The sequence below is a fragment of the Drosophila teissieri genome, chromosome 3R (genome assembly GCF_016746235.2).
Source record: "Drosophila teissieri strain GT53w chromosome 3R, Prin_Dtei_1.1, whole genome shotgun sequence".
Taxonomy (NCBI): Eukaryota; Metazoa; Arthropoda; class Insecta; order Diptera; family Drosophilidae; genus Drosophila; species Drosophila teissieri.
The window spans coordinates 17,183,272-17,205,885 of NC_053032.1; the positions used below are offsets into that span (position 1 = coordinate 17,183,272).

The 22,614-nt window shown below is 42.8% G+C and overlaps 2 protein-coding genes across 5 annotated transcripts in view; one reads left to right on the forward strand and one right to left on the reverse strand.

The window, feature by feature from the left end:
- Nucleotides 1-20,348, forward strand: part of LOC122622363 (homeobox protein abdominal-B) — a 38,393-nt gene extending 18,045 nt beyond the window's left edge. For 3 of the 4 annotated variants that reach the window (XM_043800755.1, XM_043800757.1, XM_043800756.1), the window contains exons 2-4: nucleotides 4,652-5,620; nucleotides 8,513-8,889; nucleotides 19,494-20,348. In XM_043800755.1, coding sequence (XP_043656690.1) covers nucleotides 4,666-5,620; nucleotides 8,513-8,889; nucleotides 19,494-20,348 — 2,187 coding nt within the window. In that variant the 5' untranslated portion in view covers nucleotides 4,652-4,665. Of the gene's footprint in view, nucleotides 1-802; nucleotides 935-4,651; nucleotides 5,621-8,512; nucleotides 8,890-19,493 lie in introns of those variants that run through there. The other variant, XM_043800758.1, reaches the window with a different exon arrangement.
- A 765-nt stretch (nucleotides 20,349-21,113) lies between these two features.
- Nucleotides 21,114-22,509, reverse strand: LOC122622364 (DNA repair protein XRCC3). Its single transcript, XM_043800760.1, has 4 exons — nucleotides 22,275-22,509; nucleotides 22,053-22,214; nucleotides 21,659-22,002; nucleotides 21,114-21,593 (listed from the first exon to the last, which is right to left on the reverse strand). Exons 1-4 carry the CDS (start codon nucleotides 22,327-22,329, stop codon nucleotides 21,129-21,131), a joined length of 1,026 nt encoding a protein of 341 aa, XP_043656695.1. The 5' UTR covers nucleotides 22,330-22,509; the 3' UTR covers nucleotides 21,114-21,128.
- Nucleotides 22,510-22,614: the final 105 nt, after the last annotated feature.

The following is a 22,614-nucleotide window of genomic DNA, read 5'->3' on the forward strand; positions in this document are numbered from 1 at the left end:
CAGGTGAAGTGCCGATAGTGAACTGTTTGCCTTCACATCACATCACCTCACATCCTGTGTGCTCATGTGTCTGTGTGTCGCGGCAATTTAATTAGCGAGCGCATAACTTTATGAAATATTCAGAGACTTTCCTTTCCCAACGAAATATGCCAACCGCCTGGCGCCTGCCATTTTGTACGTGTGTGTGTGCATGTGTGTGTGTGCCCGCTTTCGCCTGGGCAATTATGGGCCGCCCAGGACATTCATTAGAGCACCTCATAAAAATCAATTAGCGGCATGTTACAGGTCACCACAGAAATCCCCGGGGTCAAACTGGCTTGCAGCGTTGATTGCAGCTGCCAACTTGGCTTTGTAGTCCAACAAGTTTAAAGACAATATTCAAATATTTTCAATAATTTAGATCCTATATTCGATATGCGATGGGTTAGATCCGTTCTTTGCTCCAAAGTCGGGCTATAAGAACCAGCAATTTATAAGGCTTACCATTCAGCAAATGATGACGCACAAGCCAAACTTTGTGGGTGGTTGGGGGCGGTGGCTCGGATCAGGGGGTAAATATGAATGACGAATTACACACTTTAGCTGCCAGGTTGACAGCACCCACTCACTCACACCCACTCACTCACTCCCACACACACACACACGCAGAAAAACAGTACAGGATAACACATTAAATTATGCTGACATGGCGCAACGGACAGAGGGTGGGCGGTAAAGCGGGGTGGCATGGGCTTGGAGATACGGAAAAAAGGGGCGGACAAAGTCAGCCACACAGTTAACGTCAAAACTAACACACGGCCCAGAGACGGAGAAAAGCCAGCCAAAAGCTGAAAAGCAAAGTCGACGACGAACGTGAACAAGGACGAAGCGAAAAGGAAAGACAACAATGACACTTGCGAAGAAAAAGTGAAAATTTACAACATAGGAAGTACAAGTAAATAGGCAATTTACTAATAGGTCAATTTATTTAATAGGTTTGATAAAATCTATTAAATTTGTTTTGGTACTATTGTGTTTTGTATCTAAAATATATATTCTGATTGTGGCAATTAATACTTTACCATGCTACCTATAAAGAGTTCCAAGTCTTAAATTAACGAACCTTTTTATAAAGAGTAGATAATAGACCCTTTTTCTTTGAGTGGAGAAGTACAAAACGAATGGCGGCGACCAAGGGTCTCTGGCGAAAGACGCCGTGGGCAAATGAAGCGGCCCTGATGATGATGATGATTCGAGAGTGGCTTGTTAAAATTCCAGCAAAACGGCAGACAAAAAGTCAGCCACCCTCGCCCACCCAGGTCCTGTGACCCTCCTGTGGAATGTGTGCTGCGTGGTTGTCAATGCAATAAAATGAAAATGAAATAAAATAGACAAAATGCTGGCAAGCCACCGAAGGACAGGAGTCGGCTTGGCCAGCACCAAAAATCCATCTCGGCAGCCTCGAGGCCAAATATGGTTGGCAAAAAGTTGCCGAAATGGGCGAAAATGTAGACTTTCCAGATATAACGCTCATATGTCACACAGAACAAACATGAGCGAATTCTCAAATAAGAGGTTCAGATCTGGAAGATTTTAGGCAATCAAACGGGCTTAAAGAAGAGTTATTTAGTTTACTTAAATACTTTAACCATTATTTTGTGCAAATACGTAAAATACCCATTTTAATGAAACAAAAAGCTTAGCCTTCAATGTCTCCTCCACCATTGGTAACATTCCATCCAATATAATTTCTGTCGCACATTCCCATCCACAAAACCACCATCCACCATTCGCCATTCGCCATCCGCCGCTCCTGACGTGCCACATGCGCCACATGTGGCAGGGCGAGTCCGGCTAACAAAACTTAAATGCCATTAGCCTTCGTCCTGGCACTCGACACTTGGGTCCTGCTCCTGCCATTGAGGGGCATCCGAGGGAGGGGCTGGGGGGAGGAGGCTCTGGCAGAAGCGTGCCAGGTAACTAATACACACACTCGCAGGCAACTAAGCTACTGAACGTGCCCGCAGGGTGGGGCACTCTTTTTTTTTTTTGGAAGCCACACAGCAAAAATTCATTTTAAGCAATAACGAGATTAAATTAGAGATTGTCTCTAGGGAGCTCAAAAAAATATACAAATTGGTTTCCCGCATAAAAAAACCATTTTAAAAAAATAATTAAATTCAAGTCTAAAAAATCGGGTGTAACTATCTAAAAATAAGATTAAACACAGACAAATTCCCCTAGTTACTCGTTAATTAACAAGTTCTGTAATAATTTCGCACGGTGTAGTGACATCTCCTCCTTTTCTCTCTATTTCTGCGTTCGGGACTGGAAGGCAAGGCAATTGAAATAACTTCTTCCGCTTGCCTGCGCTGCTTCCGCTGCTTGAATATGTCCCCCAAATCAGCCGGCAACACATTCCAACTGCCTCGTCCTTTCCTTTCCTTCCCTCTCTCTCGCTCTCGCTCTAGCCTTCTTCCTGCCTCGCTCGCACCGCCCACTTCACTCCACCCCACGCCTCCCATTGCCGCCCATCATCATCGCTGTGAATTGGCTTTGCTCTTGTTGCTCTTTGCCATTTATTTTATTTTCGACTTAAGTGATTTTGCCAGGCGCCTTGGCAACATGTTGCTAGCCACATTTATGAGCTCGCTCTCTCTCTCTCTCCCACTCGCTCTCTCGTGTTGCGATAGAAATTTGTCAAGTTGCAGTCGTGTGGGTGTATCTGTGTGAGTGCGAGTGGCAAATATCTTCGTGTCTCCTTTGTTGGTGCTGCTGCTGCCGAGCGGCAATAAAAAACATTTAAGCACGCATCATTTTATTGAGCGCGCTGCTCGAATCTGACATTGCGACTGCGACGCCGACTGCGGAAAGGGGGTGGTAGTTGGGTGGCCGTCTGCTCAGTTTTTCCGAGTGTATGTGTGTGTGCTTGTGTTGTGTGTGGAAGTGTTGGGGTGAGTGTGCACTTTGTATTAATTTAAATTGCTTTTGGGAATGCCAGCCATGAGTTGTTACAACGCATAACGATGCATTCAAAATGCCAACAAATTAACTGCAAATTGTTTACTCGAAATTTAGCAAAGCGGATATACATTTCGTACAGCTGCAAATATTTAATTTGGAATTATTTTCACACAGAATTCAAGGCTCCTAGGTTTGTGATTTTCGGAATTCTTCAAATAACTCAGCGTGAACTAATTGCATTTATATTTTCTAGATGTTGAAATTTATTGAAAGTTGATAAATTAAATACATTTTTTGTCAGTACTTAATATTAAGTTATTATAATTAATATTGATTATATAGTTTAATTGAGACACAAAGTTATTTCCGTATATCATATGAACTAAAATACTATTAAATTAGTTACACATACAATTTAAAACCATTGAGGTTAAAGAACTCTCGACGCTCGTAGAATTTACTGCTGAAATTTAAAATATAATAATTTCCCATGTACATTTCACACGCTTTTGACTTAACGAATTAAGTTAAATTGTGTCACACTCAAATGTTGTGCCATAAATTTTCAGCAAGCACTTGCAAACACAAACGCACGCTCACAGTGACAAATGTACAAGGCTGTGCGACACCGCCCACCGCCTACCACCCACCGCCCACTTTCCACCCCCTGGATTCAGCACTTGAAAGCGTATGTGCCGCCTAGTTGGATCCTTCCTCCAGCTCTATCTCCCTCTATCCCTGTCGCTCGCTCCGCTCCTCTCTTTCGCAATGATTGTGCAACATTTTGTTATGCAAATCACAACGCAGTGCGCCAGGAAATAGGCTACGCCTGACCCACCCAACTCGCTGGGGCTCAGTTGGGGGCTCCAACCCACTCCAACCCACTTCAACTCAACTCAACCCAAGTCGGCCGAAGCCAAAGCCGAAGCCAAGGCTTGCCGGAGGGTTAAATAAGTTGAGCTGCACTGCAAGCGAAAATGCTGCTCCACTTGGACAATTTAAATTAGGTCTTGAAAGTATGAGTATAACTTGGGCTAACTTTGTGATTCATAAGTAAGTAATCTTATCTAAATGCCAAACAATCAAGATAAGCCTAAATATATTACAAACCAGCTAAGCCATGACAGCATTTCCTTCCTTAGTCACTTATTTCGCCATTTCGTCACAATCTAGCATTTTTATAGATCTTAGGTATTACACATATTAAGTATATCAAAGAACATTTCAAGATTCCAATTCTAAGAGGTACTGAAAGCCATAAACCATAAAGTTTATAAACTTTTTCTAGAAAATTCCACAAATAACTAGTATTATTTTCTTGCCGTGTACATTGCGGCACAGGCAGCAAGTGGCAACGGACTGACGCTGTATTTTATTGCATTACTTTCGGTTCTCTGCGGGGAGGACAACTGAAAGGTGGGCGGGAGGTCAAAGGGCGGGGAAAGGGGTGGATGTTCGGTGAAAGTAAGTGGAGGTCCGCTGCAAACGAAGCCTTTTGGCCTTCACGTCGAGGGCGGGCACAAATTACATTACCAGGCGCCAGTTGGCAGGCAGACCGTTAACAAGTTGACGACAAATGTGCAGCTGCTCGGGCTAATCTAAGTTTGCTCTCTCTCACTTTATCTCCATTTTTCAGTACCAACTTGTTTAACATATATTTTTCACTACCAACTTGTTTAACATATTTTTTTATTTCCCTCATTTGCAGGCAACGTGGCTCAAATGATGCCCGAAACTGAACGCGACGCACACTTAGAGGCAGCTGAAATGGCCAGCGGCGCCCTGGGTCATAATTACGGTAACATTGTAAAGGATCAGCAACAGCATCAGCAACAGCAGCAGCAACTGCATCTCCTGCAGCAGCAGCATCATCAAAATCAACATCAACATCAGCAGCAGCAACACCAGCAATCCAACACCGATCTGTACAAGATGGCCTGCAATGGCTACAACTACAGCAGTCCGCTGACCATACCGCCCACCTCGATGACCACCCACATGGTCAGTCCCATCAGCAGCAGCAAGGAGAAGCTGGTGAATATGCTGCGCGTGCGTGACAACAACAACATGGCCAGCACGATCTCCGACAGTCCACCCACCACGTTCCTGCAGAAGCAACTGGAGGCGGTTGTGGCGCCCCGCCCAAGTTCCGTGCATCCCCAGCAGCTGCAGCAGCCGCAACAGCAGCAGCAACAGCAGCAACGGCGTTCGGTCAGCACACCTGCGATTACAACCACACCTGGTCCGCCCACCAATTGGCATGCCCATGTCTACGATCGCCTACCGCCACACCCGACGCCCCACTCCATCGCCGATATCCTGGGCATGTCGCTGGTGAAAAAGGATCGGCCAGAGGGCGCCTTTGATGCCCAGGGACCGGCCAAGTCGCCGAACAGCATACTGAAGCCGTATCAGGATCAGCAGCCCATCCGCAGCGCCTCCATTTCGATGAGCGATGCCAGCGAGGAAGACAGTGCCGCTGTTGCAGGCGCAACATCTGTGGCAGCAGCAGCAGCAGCGGCAGCAGTGGCAGCAACCATCACAGCAGCAACGGTTGCAACTCCGCTCGATCAGCCGCTAAATCTGTGTGTGGCCAAAAAGTCCCGCGACAGCAACAACTCACCCATGCCGGCCACCAAACAGAGCCAGATCCTCGGCAAGTCCGCTACCAAGAAGGGTATGTATGGGGCATTACTGGTGCACAGAGAAAAATCATTACTATTGCCAATTACAATTAGAATGGCTTAGTGTAACTTATTGTAGAGATGCTAAAAATTGTACTTTGCCAGTCAGTGAATAATAAGATTAGTGATGCCTAAAGAAATAGATTTCCTGAAAGCTTCTTCCCAAAACTGCTTCTGCACGGATAGCTCAAAATCTACAATCAATTCGGCTAGTATTTCTGAAAGTGTTTCTATTTTCGAAGTGATCTCGTTCCCACCCCTTTGGGTATTGGCGCCCTGCATAGGTAGGATGTGTGTGCCGTGTGGCAACGCTCGACGAGCCTGCCAATTGAGCGGAGCGTGGAGCTCTCAACACGCTTCAGCGAAGCGTGCGGCGGGCAACACGGCGTATGCGTGTTCTGCCAACTTAAATGATGCCCATCGGCATCTCCTTCTTCTTCTTGGCCCGCTCGTCGTCCCGGGCCCTTTTTTCGGCTGGGCTAATGGCCTGGTCATTAGAATTTGCCACACTCCAGTTAACTCGGCTCGTCTGTCAGCCACTCAATTTTCGAAGAATTTTATATGCCATTTACAGTTTAATTATGGCTTAGCAATGTATTGAATTTACAAGTTTGGACACGGAAATGTCGGAGCTAAAAAACAGTTAGTTCTTTATGAACATTTTAAAGTTCTAATTGGATATTTAAGCCATTGTTTTACTTTACATATAGATATGCGAAGACTCGTGTTAAATCATTAACAAAACGTGCCCGAAAATGTTCAGTAAATACATTGTTTGCATATATACTTGTATTCAGGCCGTTCGTTTGCGATAATTAATAAACTATTGAAATTGTAAATGGTCAACAAAATGTGCAAAATTTAATTAGATGCACTTTTGGCTCATTGCTTTGTTATTTTTATTTAATATTTGAATCGGAAATGGTTGCCAATTTGAATATGCATTTGCATTGGGTGCATTAATATGATTTAATTCGAAAGAGGCCAGCGCATTGGCACGAAAATATACGAAAATGTACGAAAATGCAATTAGCAATTGCGGCAGCCACAATGAAACAAATACAAAATGGCAATCGGCGGGCAAAAACAGCTCGCAAATGCTGAGAACTCAATTTGAATAATTTTGCTGCCGCTATTCGCTTGGCGCGTTAATTGCTCAATGTTGTGTGTGTGTGTTCCGTTTTTATTGTTATTAAAATCACGTACCAGACTTGGCGAAAACAACAGCCAAGCCAGCAAACTAGCAAACAAGCAAACCGATTGAATGACGAACTTCCAGACAAGCGATTGTTTGACACAGTCATCGGTTAATTTTCGCTTAATTACTTGTTTGCAGCTGCCATAAATGGAAGTGCCGTCAAATCGAGCGGGGCAATAAGTGGAGTTTTGGGTTCCGAGATGAAGCTTAATTTTACTCGTTTTTTTTTGTTGCTCTCTTGGCATAACGACATTTAAATGCCCGCCGTCGACGACTGGGCCTAATGGAAATGACATGGAAATTGGCAATTGGCGTTAAGAGCCATGCTGCTACTGGCAAATATAAGCAAACATTGGTGCAAAGTTTTCTTTTCGTTTCGTTTCGTTTTTTTTGCATTTGTTTTTGTTCTGGTTTTATTGTTGTTGCTCTAATTGCACAAGTTGCGGGCTTTTAACGCTTGGCCAGCTTGTTGTTTTTCCGCTTTTGTTTTGCCATTTAGTTTTATTGATTTCGCGCCACTGGGGCGCCCTTTACACTCCACTGCCATCGTCTCTCATTTCCCGCGGGAAACCCACCACCACCACCCCGCGGGTTGTTCGATAGTGAAAATTGCCAATTGCCAATTACCAATTGCCGTTCGTCGTTCGCCGTTTGCCAATGGCGACAGCGAAAATACGGCGACAATGGCACTGATGCCACCCCCGCCCACTCCGCCCCACCCCGCCTAATTAATCACAGTGTCATGCATATGAGGCCGCCGGGGGCCCACGCGGCGTATTAGCAATGCGACAAACGACAATGCGACTACAACGACAACAGCGACAGAAGCAGCAAACCAAACACCCAACATGTACACCATATACACCATATACACAGCTCGGCGATATCGAGCGTTTTGCATTTAACTGTCAATTAGATTTCAATTATGCATTGGTAATTGAAGTTGTCCCGGCAACGTTTCGTTCGCCTCATGCCAGACACGTTTTGGCCCCGTCAAGTCCAAAAGCCGCGGCCAAAAGCATATGGCATTTATGGCACAGTTAACACTTGTTTTCGCCCGATATTGCAGGGCGGCCATTGGTCGACGAAAGTGGCCAATTAATGCCCTTGATATCTTGTGGAGATATTAAATGGATATTAAATGGAATGCAGCTGAGTGAAGACTAAATTCTTGGTTTATTCTTTTGTAATTATATCACATCTACTGTTAACATGTCATACTAACTTTTAAGATTCAAATGATTATAGTAGTTGTTAAATGGAAAATATACTTCCTAAAGAGTTTACCCTATGTTCAATGCTTCTTCTCAGCTGCCCCATACGAAAAGTAACCCACCTAATCCAAGAGTAAAAACTCGAAAACATAAGCAAAAGCTTATGGCAAATGGAAAACAAATGCATACTGGAAAGAGCAGAAACAAGAATGGGGAAGGCATACGTATGGTAGAGGAATCGAACAATGCAAAACAAAAGGCAGTTGGCCCAGTCAATTGCTGCTACATTTGACGGGCTAATTGCAAAAGCGGTTATGAAATGACAGCCAAGAGACCCCATTGAGGTTAAACAGCTGCGATTCGATACAAAAGCCAGGCAAACATGGCCAAGACAAATGTGCATACTCATATCTGGCTAACCGTTTTTTCTCCTTGTTGTTTATCTTTTTGTTCTTCTCCATCCATTTCCACAGAAAGCTCTGGCAAGCCGGCGGCCAAGAAAAAGAAGCTATCGCCGACGGCAGCGGCAACAGTGGCTCTACCACCGGATATCAGTCCCACGGGCAGCAGCGATAGTTTGATGCGGGACAAGTTGATGGCCACCAACAGCAGCAGCTCGCCGGGCAGCAATGTGAATCCGCAGCTGCAGAGCAATGCGAACAGCACCCTGGAGACCACCGAGGATGACTCCGATTCCGGGTCGACGGATGCCCGGCGCAAGAAGAAGGCACGCACCACCTTCACCGGCAGGCAGATCTTCGAGCTGGAGAAGATGTTCGAGAACAAGAAGTATCTCAGCGCCAGCGAGCGCACCGAGATGGCCAAGCTGCTGATGGTCACCGAAACGCAGGTAGGATTGCATTCCAGTACTAAACAAAATAAAATAAGTATATATGGATATATGGATGTCCTGTAGGATTGAATATCCACATCGTTCATAACGATTTATTTAACATCAAGATCATATCTGAGAAATTCTGCGAAGGTATATATTAGATTCCTCCTGTTCATCCCCCAAATATCCATTTAATTAAAAATCTTTACTGCGCAAATTGGTCTTAAAAACGCACCAAATTTTTAGATCCTGGAATTCCAGAAACGTAAACGTTTCCAAAAAGAACATTTCAATTGAGACTTTCCGCAAAATAATCCCATATTTGTATGCCAAATGATTAAAATATTTCGTATTGATTTTCCCCACACTGACTATCAGTGCGAATGGCAGCCAGCGTACATAATGTTTTTGTGGGATTATTCGAATTATTTAGTGTCACAATATTTGGCTGGTCAATGCTAGCTCAAAAAGCACAATCGCAATTGTGGCCATTTAACTAAATTAAACACTTTTAAAACCCACTCAATAATCCCAGCCTAATGCACATATTTACCATAAATGTTTTGTTGTCTGCTTATAATATTTAATTTGCCTAATTTGCACGAGGAAATGAACAGGCAAAAATAGAAATTATAATAAAATGATATTATTTTTGATATACAGCAGTCTGCAGTGACATCAGGCCACTAAAACATTATGCTTTATTAGTGAAAAATATTTGTAACTTAATAAGTGCAACTTTAAATAGGATTACAAATTTGTATTTCGTTTTTTTTATAATGTAATAATTTTTAACATTTATTCATTCACTGTATTGGGACTTTGAAACTTTGACGCCAACTGTAGCAGTGAAAAATAATAACGAGCCAAATTAAAAGCATAATTTGATCATCATTTTGGCAAAAATAAGCATTTTTCGATTCCGCTGGCCGCATTAGTATAATCCGCAATTCATTTACGCAACTCGAATCACCCCGGGAGCCATGGAATATATCGTAATTTAATTGAAGAGCATAACAAGAGGAAGCAAGGTGTGATGCTGCTTAATGCCTCAGTAATTATTATGCCAAATTGTATCTCGTTGCACTTGCACTTGCAGTTGCAGCAGCTGCCCGAACATGTGATTTGGTGCAGGATGGAGGATGGGGGGCATTTATTTTCGAGGGGCGACGGCGAGGAGCAGGACAAGTTTACAATTCGCATGGCAGCCAGAAATGCCTTAAAGCACAAGCAAACTCACACTCAAGTGCACACAAGCACACACTCACACACACACTCGGAGTTTGCCTGATTGTGAAATAAATTGAGATTTATTGACTAATTAGAATAAATTAACTTTGCAGCAAGGACATGCCCAGGGCCCAACTGCTGTCAGCCAATTAAGAGCAACAACAAAATTTATGAACCAACACACCCACATGTTTGCCATCTGTGTGCTTGGCTCTTTAAGAGGCGCTAAATTAATCAAAACTTTAATGTCATTCCCGAACCCTTTGCGGTTTCTGTCCCAAACAGGATATTTTTGGCCAACCACTCAAGTCGTTTGTTATCTGCACTTGCAGTTGACAGTGCGCAGTTTAAATACCGAAAGTTGAACCAGAATCCTAAGGCCTCCGCTACTTAATGCAAATGTTTCGTCTTGATTTATAAATCGCCTTAATTAAGCACTTGGGGCTTACCTTGGGAAAGGTATTTAGACAAACGTTGCAATAGGAACAAATAGGCATATATTTATGCCATTATATTCCTCAAGTATATCCCGCCACATTCCATGTCCTCGTCAATCCCTACAAAGCTGTCAAAACTTGGGCCTGTCAATGCAAACCCGATTTGCATTAATAATCTCACATTACGCATACGCCGTGTGGCAGCTCAAATGCCATAAGACTAATTGGCTGCCATGGCAAAGACCCAGTCAGATAAACACACTCACACTCACAAGGCGCAGGGAAAATGAGGAAGGTATAGATGTAGATGTAGATGGAAGCCAAGCAAATTGGCCATGGCAACAACAAGGATATGGCAGAGGAGTAACATTGAAATGCTTGCTTAATTAAATTACATTCTCCATCAAGTCAATTAATTACAAGTTGATATACACATATAAACACTGAGTATTCTGCAACGTGTGCGTGTGTACACTGCACAAAATCATATTCGCTGGCCAGCTTAAAAATATCAGCTTTAAATTAGCCTATCTATGGTCAATTTGGTATATATTTTCGGTTAGTGCTGTGTGTTTGATGTCCAACTGTCCGTGTGAGCCAAAATGTTATGCATGTCGACATGTTCAAGTGTTTTGTCTACGTTATTAATATTATAAGCTCGGTCCAGTCATTTATCATCCTGGCAAAGGACACGTCTGCGTGTGTGTGTGTGGGTGTGTGTGTGCGTGAGAAACCGACGTCAATTCAAGTGCAATGCACAGATTTCCACGCTCACACAACTGCGCTCAGAATGTTGTGTTTATATATAAAACACTGTCAGGGCACATAAACATGTATGTGTTAATCACAGCAATAATATCAGCAAATTAACTGCAGGACATGGCTGTCCTGTGTGTGAGTCCTGCGTGTGTGTGTGCATGCTAGGTATACGGTGTTTGTGTGTTGTATTTGTGTATGTGGGTATCCTGCTGTGGCCGGACATTAAGCCTTTTGGCCATTTGCATTGGCACTTGCCAATTTTCCCATCGACCCACCACTCACGCTGGATCAAGTTTGCAGCGAGAGATTTGCGTTAATTGGAATCAAATTACCAACTCCTCCCGTAATTGCCAACCAGTTCGATTGCAGTTTAAAACTTATAATTATACGTTGGATAATCGGATCAAGGTTTTTCCGCTTTCCTTCGCATGTTATTTACCAAGTCATTTTTGAGCAGAGCGTTGACTTAATACTTGGAATGTTGTTAATGGTACTTGAATTACCTACCATATTAAGATACCATAAGATATTTCAGAAAAATAACCAAAGAAACAGAATATGCTTAAAGGACATATAACCTTACAAATATAATCACAAAACAAATGAAAAGCCAGAGACAAAGCGAGAGTCATAAAATTGGCTTTAAATAGACCTCCACATCGGCCATAATGCGGTTCTCAAATGGCTTGCCCTCTGGACTGTTGGAGATATGCATGTGTATGTGGATGGGGATGCGGATGGGGATGTGGATGAGATGAGTTGAGGTGGCTGCCATTGGCACCACCACAGTGGTGCATCTCGCTCCGCGTTGTGTGCCTCATCCAGGGAGCACTCGTGTCTGCATCGTCTGTCATCAACAAACTGTAAAATAGCCTTAAGCCAGATAAAAATCAATTAATTACGCGTAGATGCGGCTGTCCCAACTGCAACCGCTGCACCACCACCAGCAGAACCACCCCCTTCCGCCTCTTCACCCCTGCGGCACACACGCACACAGCGACGCACTTACCCACACGGATGCAAACTGACAACATTGTAATTGTGTTGCGATTACCAAACGAACGTCACGCGCCAAACTCAGCAAATTACATTTGCATATTAGTGCCAGCGGCGGGGTAAAGGGGAAAGGCAAAAGGGGCAAGGGGAAAGGGAAAAGGGAAGGTGGAGCCTTGGGGTGGTGCATTGGGTGGTGCGGTGGGTGGTTCTGGGGGTGGTGCGCCGTAATGCCGCAGTCATTGCATAGGGGCGTGTGCTGGCAACTGTTCGCTTGCGGTCTGCACTGCAACTGTCTCGACAATTTGCATTAGGCATTTCATTTTAAATGTTTGCCATCGCTCGCTCATAAACCCGAATGTAATTGCCACTCAGGTGCGACCTAAATGCTGATTTGCTCTTCGGCAAACAAGTTTTTTGGATTGATTCTGATTGCAGCGCCATCGGACCAGAGATTAATGGCATGGGATGGTATATTGGGCCAGTTAAACGGGTTAACACCACAAGTGATGCTAAAACTGCAGGTCAAATATTTATGTCTTTGTATTATAGATAAAGTAAATTATTTATTTTTCAAGCACACTTCTAATATGTTTTGATGAAACTGCAAGTCCATAACACGCAAAACTACTGTGCAGCTTTGACCTCTGATCTGGGCCAACTATCTGCATGTGCCCATTTGTTTGCATTTATTTGGTCAATTGCATGGTCGGTGGATGGCCCTAGCGATTGTGGGCCAGAAAACAAGTAGCAGCAGTAGCAGTGGCAGCGTGGCAGCAGTTTCACTGGCAGTTGGCCAAATGACAAATGCGATAATTAAATTAAACTGCTGCCACAAGCAGCACAAACAAATCAAATGGCAATTCATCTTTGAGGGCACCACATAATGGTGACCCAACTAGAGCAATGTGTTTTTGGAGTTTCGAGTTCCCAGTATCGGGCTTATTTACATTCGCAGTCTGTTTGTGGCACTGCAAAAAGGGTACAAAAAATGATGCTGCGTTAAATTAAATTGCACGTGTGTGCGATGTAAACAAGGACATTGCAGCTGGAGGTTATACATCCACTGGACCTTTATTATTGTTAATATTGCCATTGATATCAATCAGTTGCAGCAGGCAAAGGAGTTCTGAATGCAGTTCACAGATAATTCTGTCGTTTGCAAATTATGCAACATACAAATGGTTGGCAATCAAATAAATTAAAATCAACTTGGAAAAAACAGTTTCTCAAAAGGCTGGTCGTTTTTAATAAAGTGGCTATTTATTGCTTTAAGTAAATGGATATGGAAAACCATTTATTTTCTTGGCATCAGCTCATTGGAAGTAGAAGAAAATGGACTTGACATTTGGCTAACCTACTTAACGCTCGTTTTGGCTGAATAATTTCGAGGTTTAATCCAATTAAAGATCAAATCGTTCGTTACAAATCTATAAAGGCGCACTCGACACTCCTGCAACTGTGTAATGAATGCCTTTGGCTAATTAATTAACTAATTAAAGCTAATTTACATTTTATTAGTCGGCAATTATTTAATCAATTCATGAATAATTTAATGCACACAAGCGCACTCTCCGCAAAATGTACAAACAAATATTACGCATACGCCACGTAGGCTTTCAGCGATTTAAATGAAAACGAAATCATTTTAAGCAATGCAAACAGCATCGTTTATTTTTTTTTCCTAATTAATAAATAAATATTTCGCAAATTGATATATTTATTATTATGTTTGCTCTCGACCCTCACATTTAATTATGGCCCAAAGTGGCTAGCATAAACTAGCACACTGGTCACCGCAAAGTGTCAAAGTGTGTGTGTGTGCGTGAGTGCATAATTCAAAACAATAAATGCAATTTGCTGTTATTAGTATTATTCGGCACCACAACTTAATTAAATTGTTACGCATACGCCCCAGATGCAGATGCCGCCGCAAAAAAGGGTTTTGTGCCCGATGGGATTTTATCAGCAACATTTAAGGGGTATTAAGTTTGAAACCCGTGTGCATTAGGTAATTAATAGTATTTTAAAGTGGTAATACTTTTCAGATATATTTAAATCAACGATTTGCTGCCCAAGTAAACTTTCTATGAACTTTCGTTTTAACGTCTTGAAATACACCCTTAACATTTATTTTTTGACCAGAACTTTGAGCAAACTGGTTGGAATAAATTTGCATAGACACTCGATTTAATGGCGGACCACTTGAGTTTTTTCTGGCCCGTTGAAATCTAAAGGCCGGCAGCATCTGCCTCGATTGGCGACGAGCGAAACTGTTTGAAAATAAACAGAAACTGAAAGCAGAAAACAGAAGGCAGAGGGCGTGGCTCCGTCGGCAGATCGTTCAGATAGCTCGTCCCGTCTCTGTCGATCGTGTGGGGAAATCGACTATAGCTATATAGCTATCGCTGTCGGATGTACGATCGCCGGAGTGTAGACAACGATCGCTTTCGTCGGCTCTTTGGGGGCGTAGCTGAATCTCGAATTTTGCCATGGCTATTTTGTACATTTTGTATTTGCCAAACGGCTGCCAGAACTAAGCACTTGGCAATTAGCAAGTCAACAGAAGTTGACAGCTCTTTCTTTTGATAAAATATGAACAATTAACTTTGAGCGGCCAGTAAGTAATTAATGAGCACTTTGTGCTCAGCAAGAGCTGGCCAAAAAAAAAAGAAATGAAAACACAATCCACCAAACTTGAGTGGGCGGTCAAAGCTAACCGACAAAAAAAGAAAAACAAAAAAGAAGCATAGCAACAAACCGGAGGCAAAAACATTTTAGACAATCCAACACAATAAGCCAATTAAAAGTCAAGAGGGCGAAGTTGGCCCGAACTTCGGTCAAAGCTGGAGGAAAAACTAAAGGCAAAATAAAAAAATAAAAGCAAAAACAATTTAGTATACCTGTTTTTCGTCCCACTAATAAGCATAATTTATGCTGCTTTATGCCACTTTGGACTGCCAAGCTGACATAAAATTCTAAAACCGCCAAGCAAATCAAATAAAAACTAAAAATACGAATTAAAATGAAACGAATATGAACAAAAAATACGAAAGCGACGCGATACGAAAAATCATCAACCAAATTGCTTCTCTGGCTCTTTGCTTTATTTTCCGCTGCATTTTGTTGATTTATGTTCGGGTTTCTATGCACACACTTTGGCTTTCAATTTGTGGCAGAAGAGATTTTATTTTAGACAAATTTGCCTGATATACTAGTACTAGTACGAAATTACGAAATTACATTTTGATCCCCCGAAGGTCTAGACGATTTCGGCAATTTCAGCAATGCCAATTTGCATCGCTAAATTTTTTAATTTCACACATCGCTTCCAAATGAGTCTTCCTCCTTTTGCTTGGGGTCAGTAGTCCTAACTGAGGAAATTTCACATATTTAAGTTGAATTATTGCGAATCTGCTAATTGCGTTCATGTTCTATCCGGATTCACCGGCAGTTGCATTGCGAATTTAGATTTATGGCATTCCATGCCAAATAACCATCATCTTTTGATTGCATTTAGCATGTGTAATAATGATGTTGCATAAATTCCAACTGCAGCTCCTTTGAAACATTAAATGCACTCGCTTCCCAAAACTCGGAGAACAATGCGGATGCGGATGCGAATGCGGATGAGAATGTAAATGTTCTAGGGGTGTGTGGGGGTTTGGACTTCATTGGATATCCGGTGATAATGGCATTGTTGCGTTGTTATTGCCACCACACATGTAGACGGGCTTCAGTTTGCATTTGTGCCTTAATTAATAAGCAACGAATTTAAAGCAAATGCGCTCATATTGAAATCCTAGGACAGCTTCCTTCAAAAGGAGATGCTCAAAAGATGTTAGCTCATCACTGTGATTGAATCTGAGAGTTTCATTTATAGGTAAACTAGTTTGAACTTATTAGCTATCAAAATAATATTTCACTTTCAACATAGAACATAAGTATATGTAGCCATTTTTGTAGGACAATAGAACATAGTTTAGAATAAAGTTCTAATTGCATAACTCGATTTTTACTCCCACTAATATATGTATTTGGTATAAATTCGCGAAATCTTCAAAATCACAGTGACTGGCTCCAAAATTTAGTGACTGCCAGCACAGCACAAAATTGAAACCGAAATTTGCTGCCAACATTTTGGAATGCCTCGAATTTCCAGGGGGCGGATATAGGTGGGCGTATTTGTGTATTTGTGTGGGCGAACATAATCCGAAATGACAGGCAATGCAGTGATTATGTTATTAATTAGTAATGGCAATGCATTGCGCATATTTGCACGGAGCAGAGTGTTTCGTTACGCAGCTGGAATCGTCGGTGGGGAATCCGAAGGTGCTTTGCAATATTTGCCAGTTATACTCGGCCTGTTTACATTTGATTTAGGGTTCTGTGGGTGCATAATTACAGATTAAGTTCAACAGAACGCTTCAGAATGTTTGAGTTATGGCTTTTCTTTCCTGTTTTTCCATCACCTACGGCCATATTCCGCATTCCGCGCCCACGGGGGCAATTATCATAATTTTTTCAACACCACAAAACAAACAAGCAAACAAACAAACAGCATATATGTACATACATATGCTAAATTACACATTAAAACATTATTTGTAAAAAGGGAGCTCGGAAAATTGTTGAGTTTTTCTTGGCACGCTGCTAACCGAGAATTATGTGCAGCAGCCACCACCACTACTTAGTTGCTTTTTGGCCCCCCCTGGGCCCCCTTGGGCCCCTCCTCTGCCAATCCGGCTACCAAAAACACTTGGCCATCCTAATTTGGCCGCTCATTGTTGGGCCAGACATAATTTCCTTCGTTTATTTTCGAAAAGTGCGCGGCGAATGTGAAAATTAATTATACTAAGCACACGCATAGACGGGAAAAGCGAAAATGAGCGTGAGTGTTGAGTGGCGAGTGAGGGGGAGGGGGAGAGGAAAGGGGCTTGAATGGCAGGGAGGTTAACAGCATGGGTTATGGGCCAAAGAAAACTGCGGATCCCGACCAGACTGACTAGCCGACTATTTGAGGATTGGTGCGACTCTCTGATCTTCTGGCGTTGATTGAAATACATGTGTTGGACCAACAAAATAGCTGAGACGCATCTGTCATAAACCTATTTAAGTGGCAAATACCCCTGCACTGCCAGAAATAATGGGATCCAAGTGGGAAGCCACTGCGGTTTTTGAATGAACAACTTTGTAGCTAATATTTATGATTTAAGTTCTTAATGAATTGAGCAAAATTCTATTAATGCGTTGAATTATATTTAGTGGGAATTTGAGAATTTAATGCGAATTCCTGCGTGATTGTTCCTATAAAAACTCTAGTAAATCACCAAGCACACGAGAAAATTAAGAGAAAATTCCTGGGAAATTTTTGATTGATTTCGTGTTTTTCCGAGTGACTCTAGTTTGCCTTTTGGGCTATTTATGAGCTCTGTTTCTGTCATTTTTGCCACACACGTTCACACAGACACTCTTAAATGTCAATAAATCATAGGAGCGGGTCGAAAGAAATGCGAGGGGCCTGTGAATCGCTTGACAAGATTTTCAGTATTTATAGAATGATTTCCACATCTCGCCTTAATGAGGTTTAGTGCCCAGATCAAAACACAACAAACAAGGCAGTTTATGGACGATGCGCAATCGATTTCGGGCCAAAAGCGGGGCAAATTTAGGGGGGCACATAAATTATTAATGAAGATTTATGCAATATTTACCAAATCGCATCGCGCCCCGAACATTAATAATCCGAAAGCATCGAAAACCCCGAAAACCCCGAAATCAATTAGATCATCGCACACATGGCGGCGAACACTTGAGCACATGAAAATCGAAATTAATCAACAATTAAATACGACGATGATGAGATGGCCCGTATCCGAAAAGGCCATTAAAATAAAGCCATTTAGGTGAAAGGAAGGAATCCACTTTGGCTATGGCCATTAAGAGTGCGGCTAAGGTAAACACGGGAAATGCTTTATTGTTTATGAACGAACGCACATATGAATGTTTGAATGTATGAATGTATCTAATGAACTATTTCGGGGTGGCACGCGGGATGAGTAATGCCCAATTGTAAGGGGCCAATACGAGGAAATAGTGAGGAAAACTCACTCATAATCCATCTTCATCCGTAAAATAAACAATTTAGCATGGGCATCAATCCGTCGGCGGGTACATAGCAATTCAAATTGCCATTCTATAGTGTGCGAGTACTACGAGTATATTCGAAAATATTTGGCAATCAATTAATTGATTTTCGATACGAAAGTGTACGCGATTTGTTTGTGCGCAACGTATGTACTTGGGCCATTTCCTCTTTAAAATTTTTTATACTTTTCGAAATGGGTAATTTCGTGGCGTTTTCATGTTAATTTCATAATTTTTTCCGCCACTCCGGCGAAATGAGCATGTCATATGGACTATGGACGAGGCATCTATCTTTAACGCTTGTATCTCTATCCGAATGGAAGTGTGTGTATCTGCAGACATGCCGCTGAAATACTAATTATGTGCGCGATTTAAATAGATTTTTCATTTATTTAGCTGGCCCATCATTTCTGGATGAAATGGAAATGGAAATGGAAATGAAAATGAAAACGAAAATGAGAGGCAAATGTTTTATGTTGCGCCATTGCCCTCGGCGGAAAACCAAGGGGGAAAATTGAGGGAAATTGGGAAAAACGGCGACCGAAGGGGGTTTCGATTTTTGCCTTTTTGACGTGCGCCTGTCATTTCATCATTACGCTCGTTTGGAGTCTCGGGAAAAATGAGCACCGACTGACTGACGGGGCGGAAGTGTTGCGAGTATATTCGAATAATTTCGTACGGTAGGAGGATACACAGCTCTCGAGTTATTTGTTATGCGCCCACTAATAAGGCCAAATGGGGCATAAACATTCGTAATTATGCGACTGTGAACTGGCTTTGGGGTCAGCCATTTTGGGGTATTAACCTGGAAACAACGTTTGGCGGCACATTTAAATTATATCGCCATAACAGTAATTGTAATTCATATTTTCGTTTCATTTAAGCGGAACTTGTAATTGAAAAAATAATACTATTACAGGTAAAGTTTTGCTAAAATGTAAGTTAAGTTTTCGCGAATTCTTCAGACGAACGGCATTGCCAACTTAAAATATAGCTTGAAACGTAACAAAACCCGTTAACTAACAAAGGTGTCATATTTTGCTTTCCTTTCAGGTGAAGATCTGGTTCCAGAACCGCCGCACCAAGTGGAAGAAGCAGGACAACGTCACGAATAACGAGGCGGCGGAGCACAAATCCTCGAATGCGAAGCCAGGAGCAGCAGCCACGGCAACAACAACGCCAAGTGGAGAGCAGAGCGAAAAGAGATCCGCCAATGCGACTTCACCCACTGTTGGCAATGCCGCCCCCGTTGCGGAGAGCAAGAAATCTCCAAAGTCTCCGAATCGCGGCAGTAACAATAACAACAACAATACGTTAAATAACAATGTTAGCAACAGCGAGGGAAAAGTGCCCGCCAAACAGAGTACCACCAAGATTAAAAAGCAGTTGAATGCGCTGCTGGAAAAGACGGTTAAAACGGCCAATCAGGCACATCGAAGTGCAGAGCTGGAGACGAGCGATCAAAAACCCGCAATTGAAAAAAGGCCAAATAATAGCAATGAAAGTCAACTGCTACACCAGCGTTTGCATCAGCATGCCATACCTTTAACTGTAGAACCAGCCGCTCCCCTCGAACAAACCGAGAAATTGGACATAAAACGAGAGGAGTCTCCGCAGCACCGGGAATTGCAGTTAAGTCTCCAAAGGGCGGCAATTCAAAATGGCCAGCTAACGGAAATGGATTTTGAAAGCAAATTGGCCGCCAGTAAAATATCCATTGCCTTGGCCATGGCCAACAAACAAATGCAGCCGGAAAAGATGGTCAAAACCGAAAGTTCCTCATCGGAGGGCGAAGGCGAGGGAGACGGCGAAGAAGAGGAGGAGGAGGAGGTGTCCTCCAGCGAACATGGCGACTCTACAGAAGCCCACGATTCCCAGGATCAGGATGTCGCCATGCGGGAGATTTAAACAGAAATAAGAAACACAGTCAAATTAACTTGTGCCAAAAAGTCGAATATTGCTCATCCACAAAGAGGATAAACCATCCCAATAAACAAAAGAAACAAAAAAAGGAAAACTAAACAGCAAGAAAACCCCCATAGTTGTAATACTTAATTGTAATTTAATTGTCGCGTAATCCGTTCACCTTTAGGCTTGTATTTTATTTATTTAATATACTTAAACGCTAAGGCTAGGCTTTTGTAAATGTCGCATTTAAATGTCCGCGTAAACTATGGCAAATTGTAATCTGAACTTTTGAGAATTTCATGTGATAATGTATACGAGGCGATTACAAAATTGATTTTACTACTTGAACTATAAACTATATTGTACGTAGGCCTGTAAGCTCTGCTACCCTGTAAATTGCAATTGAATGAAACATATTTATTGAGTGTTTGTACAAAAAAGGAATTAAGGCAACAGATAAGAAGATAAAGCCCGGAAAATGGCTTAAGATCTGGTTAAATTTATCGGAACTTCACGATTTATCTACATTTATTTAAGAAAAAATTGAAACAACATTGCGTTATCGTTATTCAGGTCATCAAAAAATAAGCGAAGCATGTTTCCTAAATTCGTTTTTATATATTTTAATGTTAACGAAACCTGAATGGCAGTTTAGTTTATTTTAAATTATTAAACCCTAAACTATTCCGCTGAATTTAACAGGATTGAACGCACCGCCGTTACACATTTTAAATTCAACAAACTAAACGATAACAAAATAAACAGAATAAATTTGATCAATCACAGTCGACGCATTTTTGCGGGTGGGCTGCTGACAGGAGGCTCTGGAACATCCACCACGCCCTCTGCGGTGATAAGGAACTCGGCGAAGTCATTGGGGGTCTCTGGTGAGTAAAGGATCTCCAGCTTGCGCACCGTTATCAGTTGATCTCCCATGCGATGTTGCTTGGGCACGCGGGAAACGCGCAGTCTAGTGCGTCCCAGGTGGGCCCACTGTAGTCCCAAGCAGGGAATCTCATCCTGACCGTCCCTGGAGGCCACCTGATTCACACAGACCACGGCGCAGTTGTACTTATCCGCGTAGCTGAGAAGAGCGTCTGCCAGCCGACGCATGTGTCGTGCTCGCTCCAAGTAATCGGTATACAGCCGGAATACGGCGGCCACAGAATCAATAATGATCAGGCCAATGCCATGTTGTTGCATCAGACGCGGGATGCGGTTTATAACGCACGCCAGAAGGGGTTCCTTCGGGTTACAGAGAATACTATTAGAAAAGCATATTGATAGAAATTGATACAGATTAGACAAACCGCCTCAATATGATTTTCCACAAAGATGTTTCCCAGAAAGTTGAGCTGCATTTGCGGATGCCTCTTCTCGCAGGCTTTGCTCATCTGCAGCAATCTTCGCGCCGGAAAGGCGCTCTCCGTGCATATGTAGGCCACGCCCTTGCCCAAGCCTCCCAGCTCACGGGGCAGCTGAACGCATAAGCACAGCTGAAGGAGCAACTGGGTTTTGCCCACGCCGGCAGCTCCACAGAGTTCCGTAATTCCCCGAGCTACCACTCCGCCACCCGTGCAGCGATCTAAAGCGGAACAACCGAACGACACCCGGGACCATCTGACATTCACAAGCGGCTTAAAGAGGGAATCAGCTGTAATACAAAATAGTCAACTATTTGCATTCACACGCAACTTGACTCACCTGACTGGGGCATCTCTGCCAGCCATTTGGCCGCCGCATCCTTGAGCACCCTTACATCATCCGGAGTGCATTTCCGCACGATTGAGTGCAGCGATTGCTGGCGGGTGTCCAGGAACCGCACCTTCGGGGTGGTCAGCACCTCCTCCGGCGCCAGAACATTAACTGGAGTACAGCAAGTTAGTTGGCACTTGAAAATAAGTTTTAGAAACTCCAAACTCTTACCCTGCTCCGCGATTTCCCTGATATGCTTAGGCAACTGATCCAGAAAGTTTGTCATCGCGATGCGATGGCATGTCCTCGATGGGATTGCGTGATATAATGGTCCCGCAAACACGAAAGGTGTCTCAACACCTCCGGAATTGGAAGTATTCCGGGGGATTATTGATCAAACAGCCGAGCTGCCGACGACTTGCGAGCGAATTGAAAGTGTAAATAAAGCCGGTTGAAATCAGCTGTTGGCGCCAATATCTTAAGTGGGCCAATCAGCTGGCCACTACAGTGGCCATCCAATAAGGTAAACGATCAGTTATTGTTTAACAAACAAAATTTACTAGGAATTTTT

Bases quoted from the DNA above. Each gene is read 5' to 3' on its own strand.
- LOC122622364 (XM_043800760.1), bottom strand. From the start codon at position 22,329: ATGACAAACTTTCTGGATCAGTTGCCTAAGCATATCAGGGAAATCGCG. The intron at 22,215-22,274 runs GTAAGAGTTTGG...GCTGTACTCCAG, and splicing joins CAGGGAAATCGCGGAGCAGG to TTAATGTTCTGGCGCCGGAG. The intron at 22,003-22,052 runs GTGAGTCAAGTT...TTTGTATTACAG, and splicing joins GGCAGAGATGCCCCAGTCAG to CTGATTCCCTCTTTAAGCCG.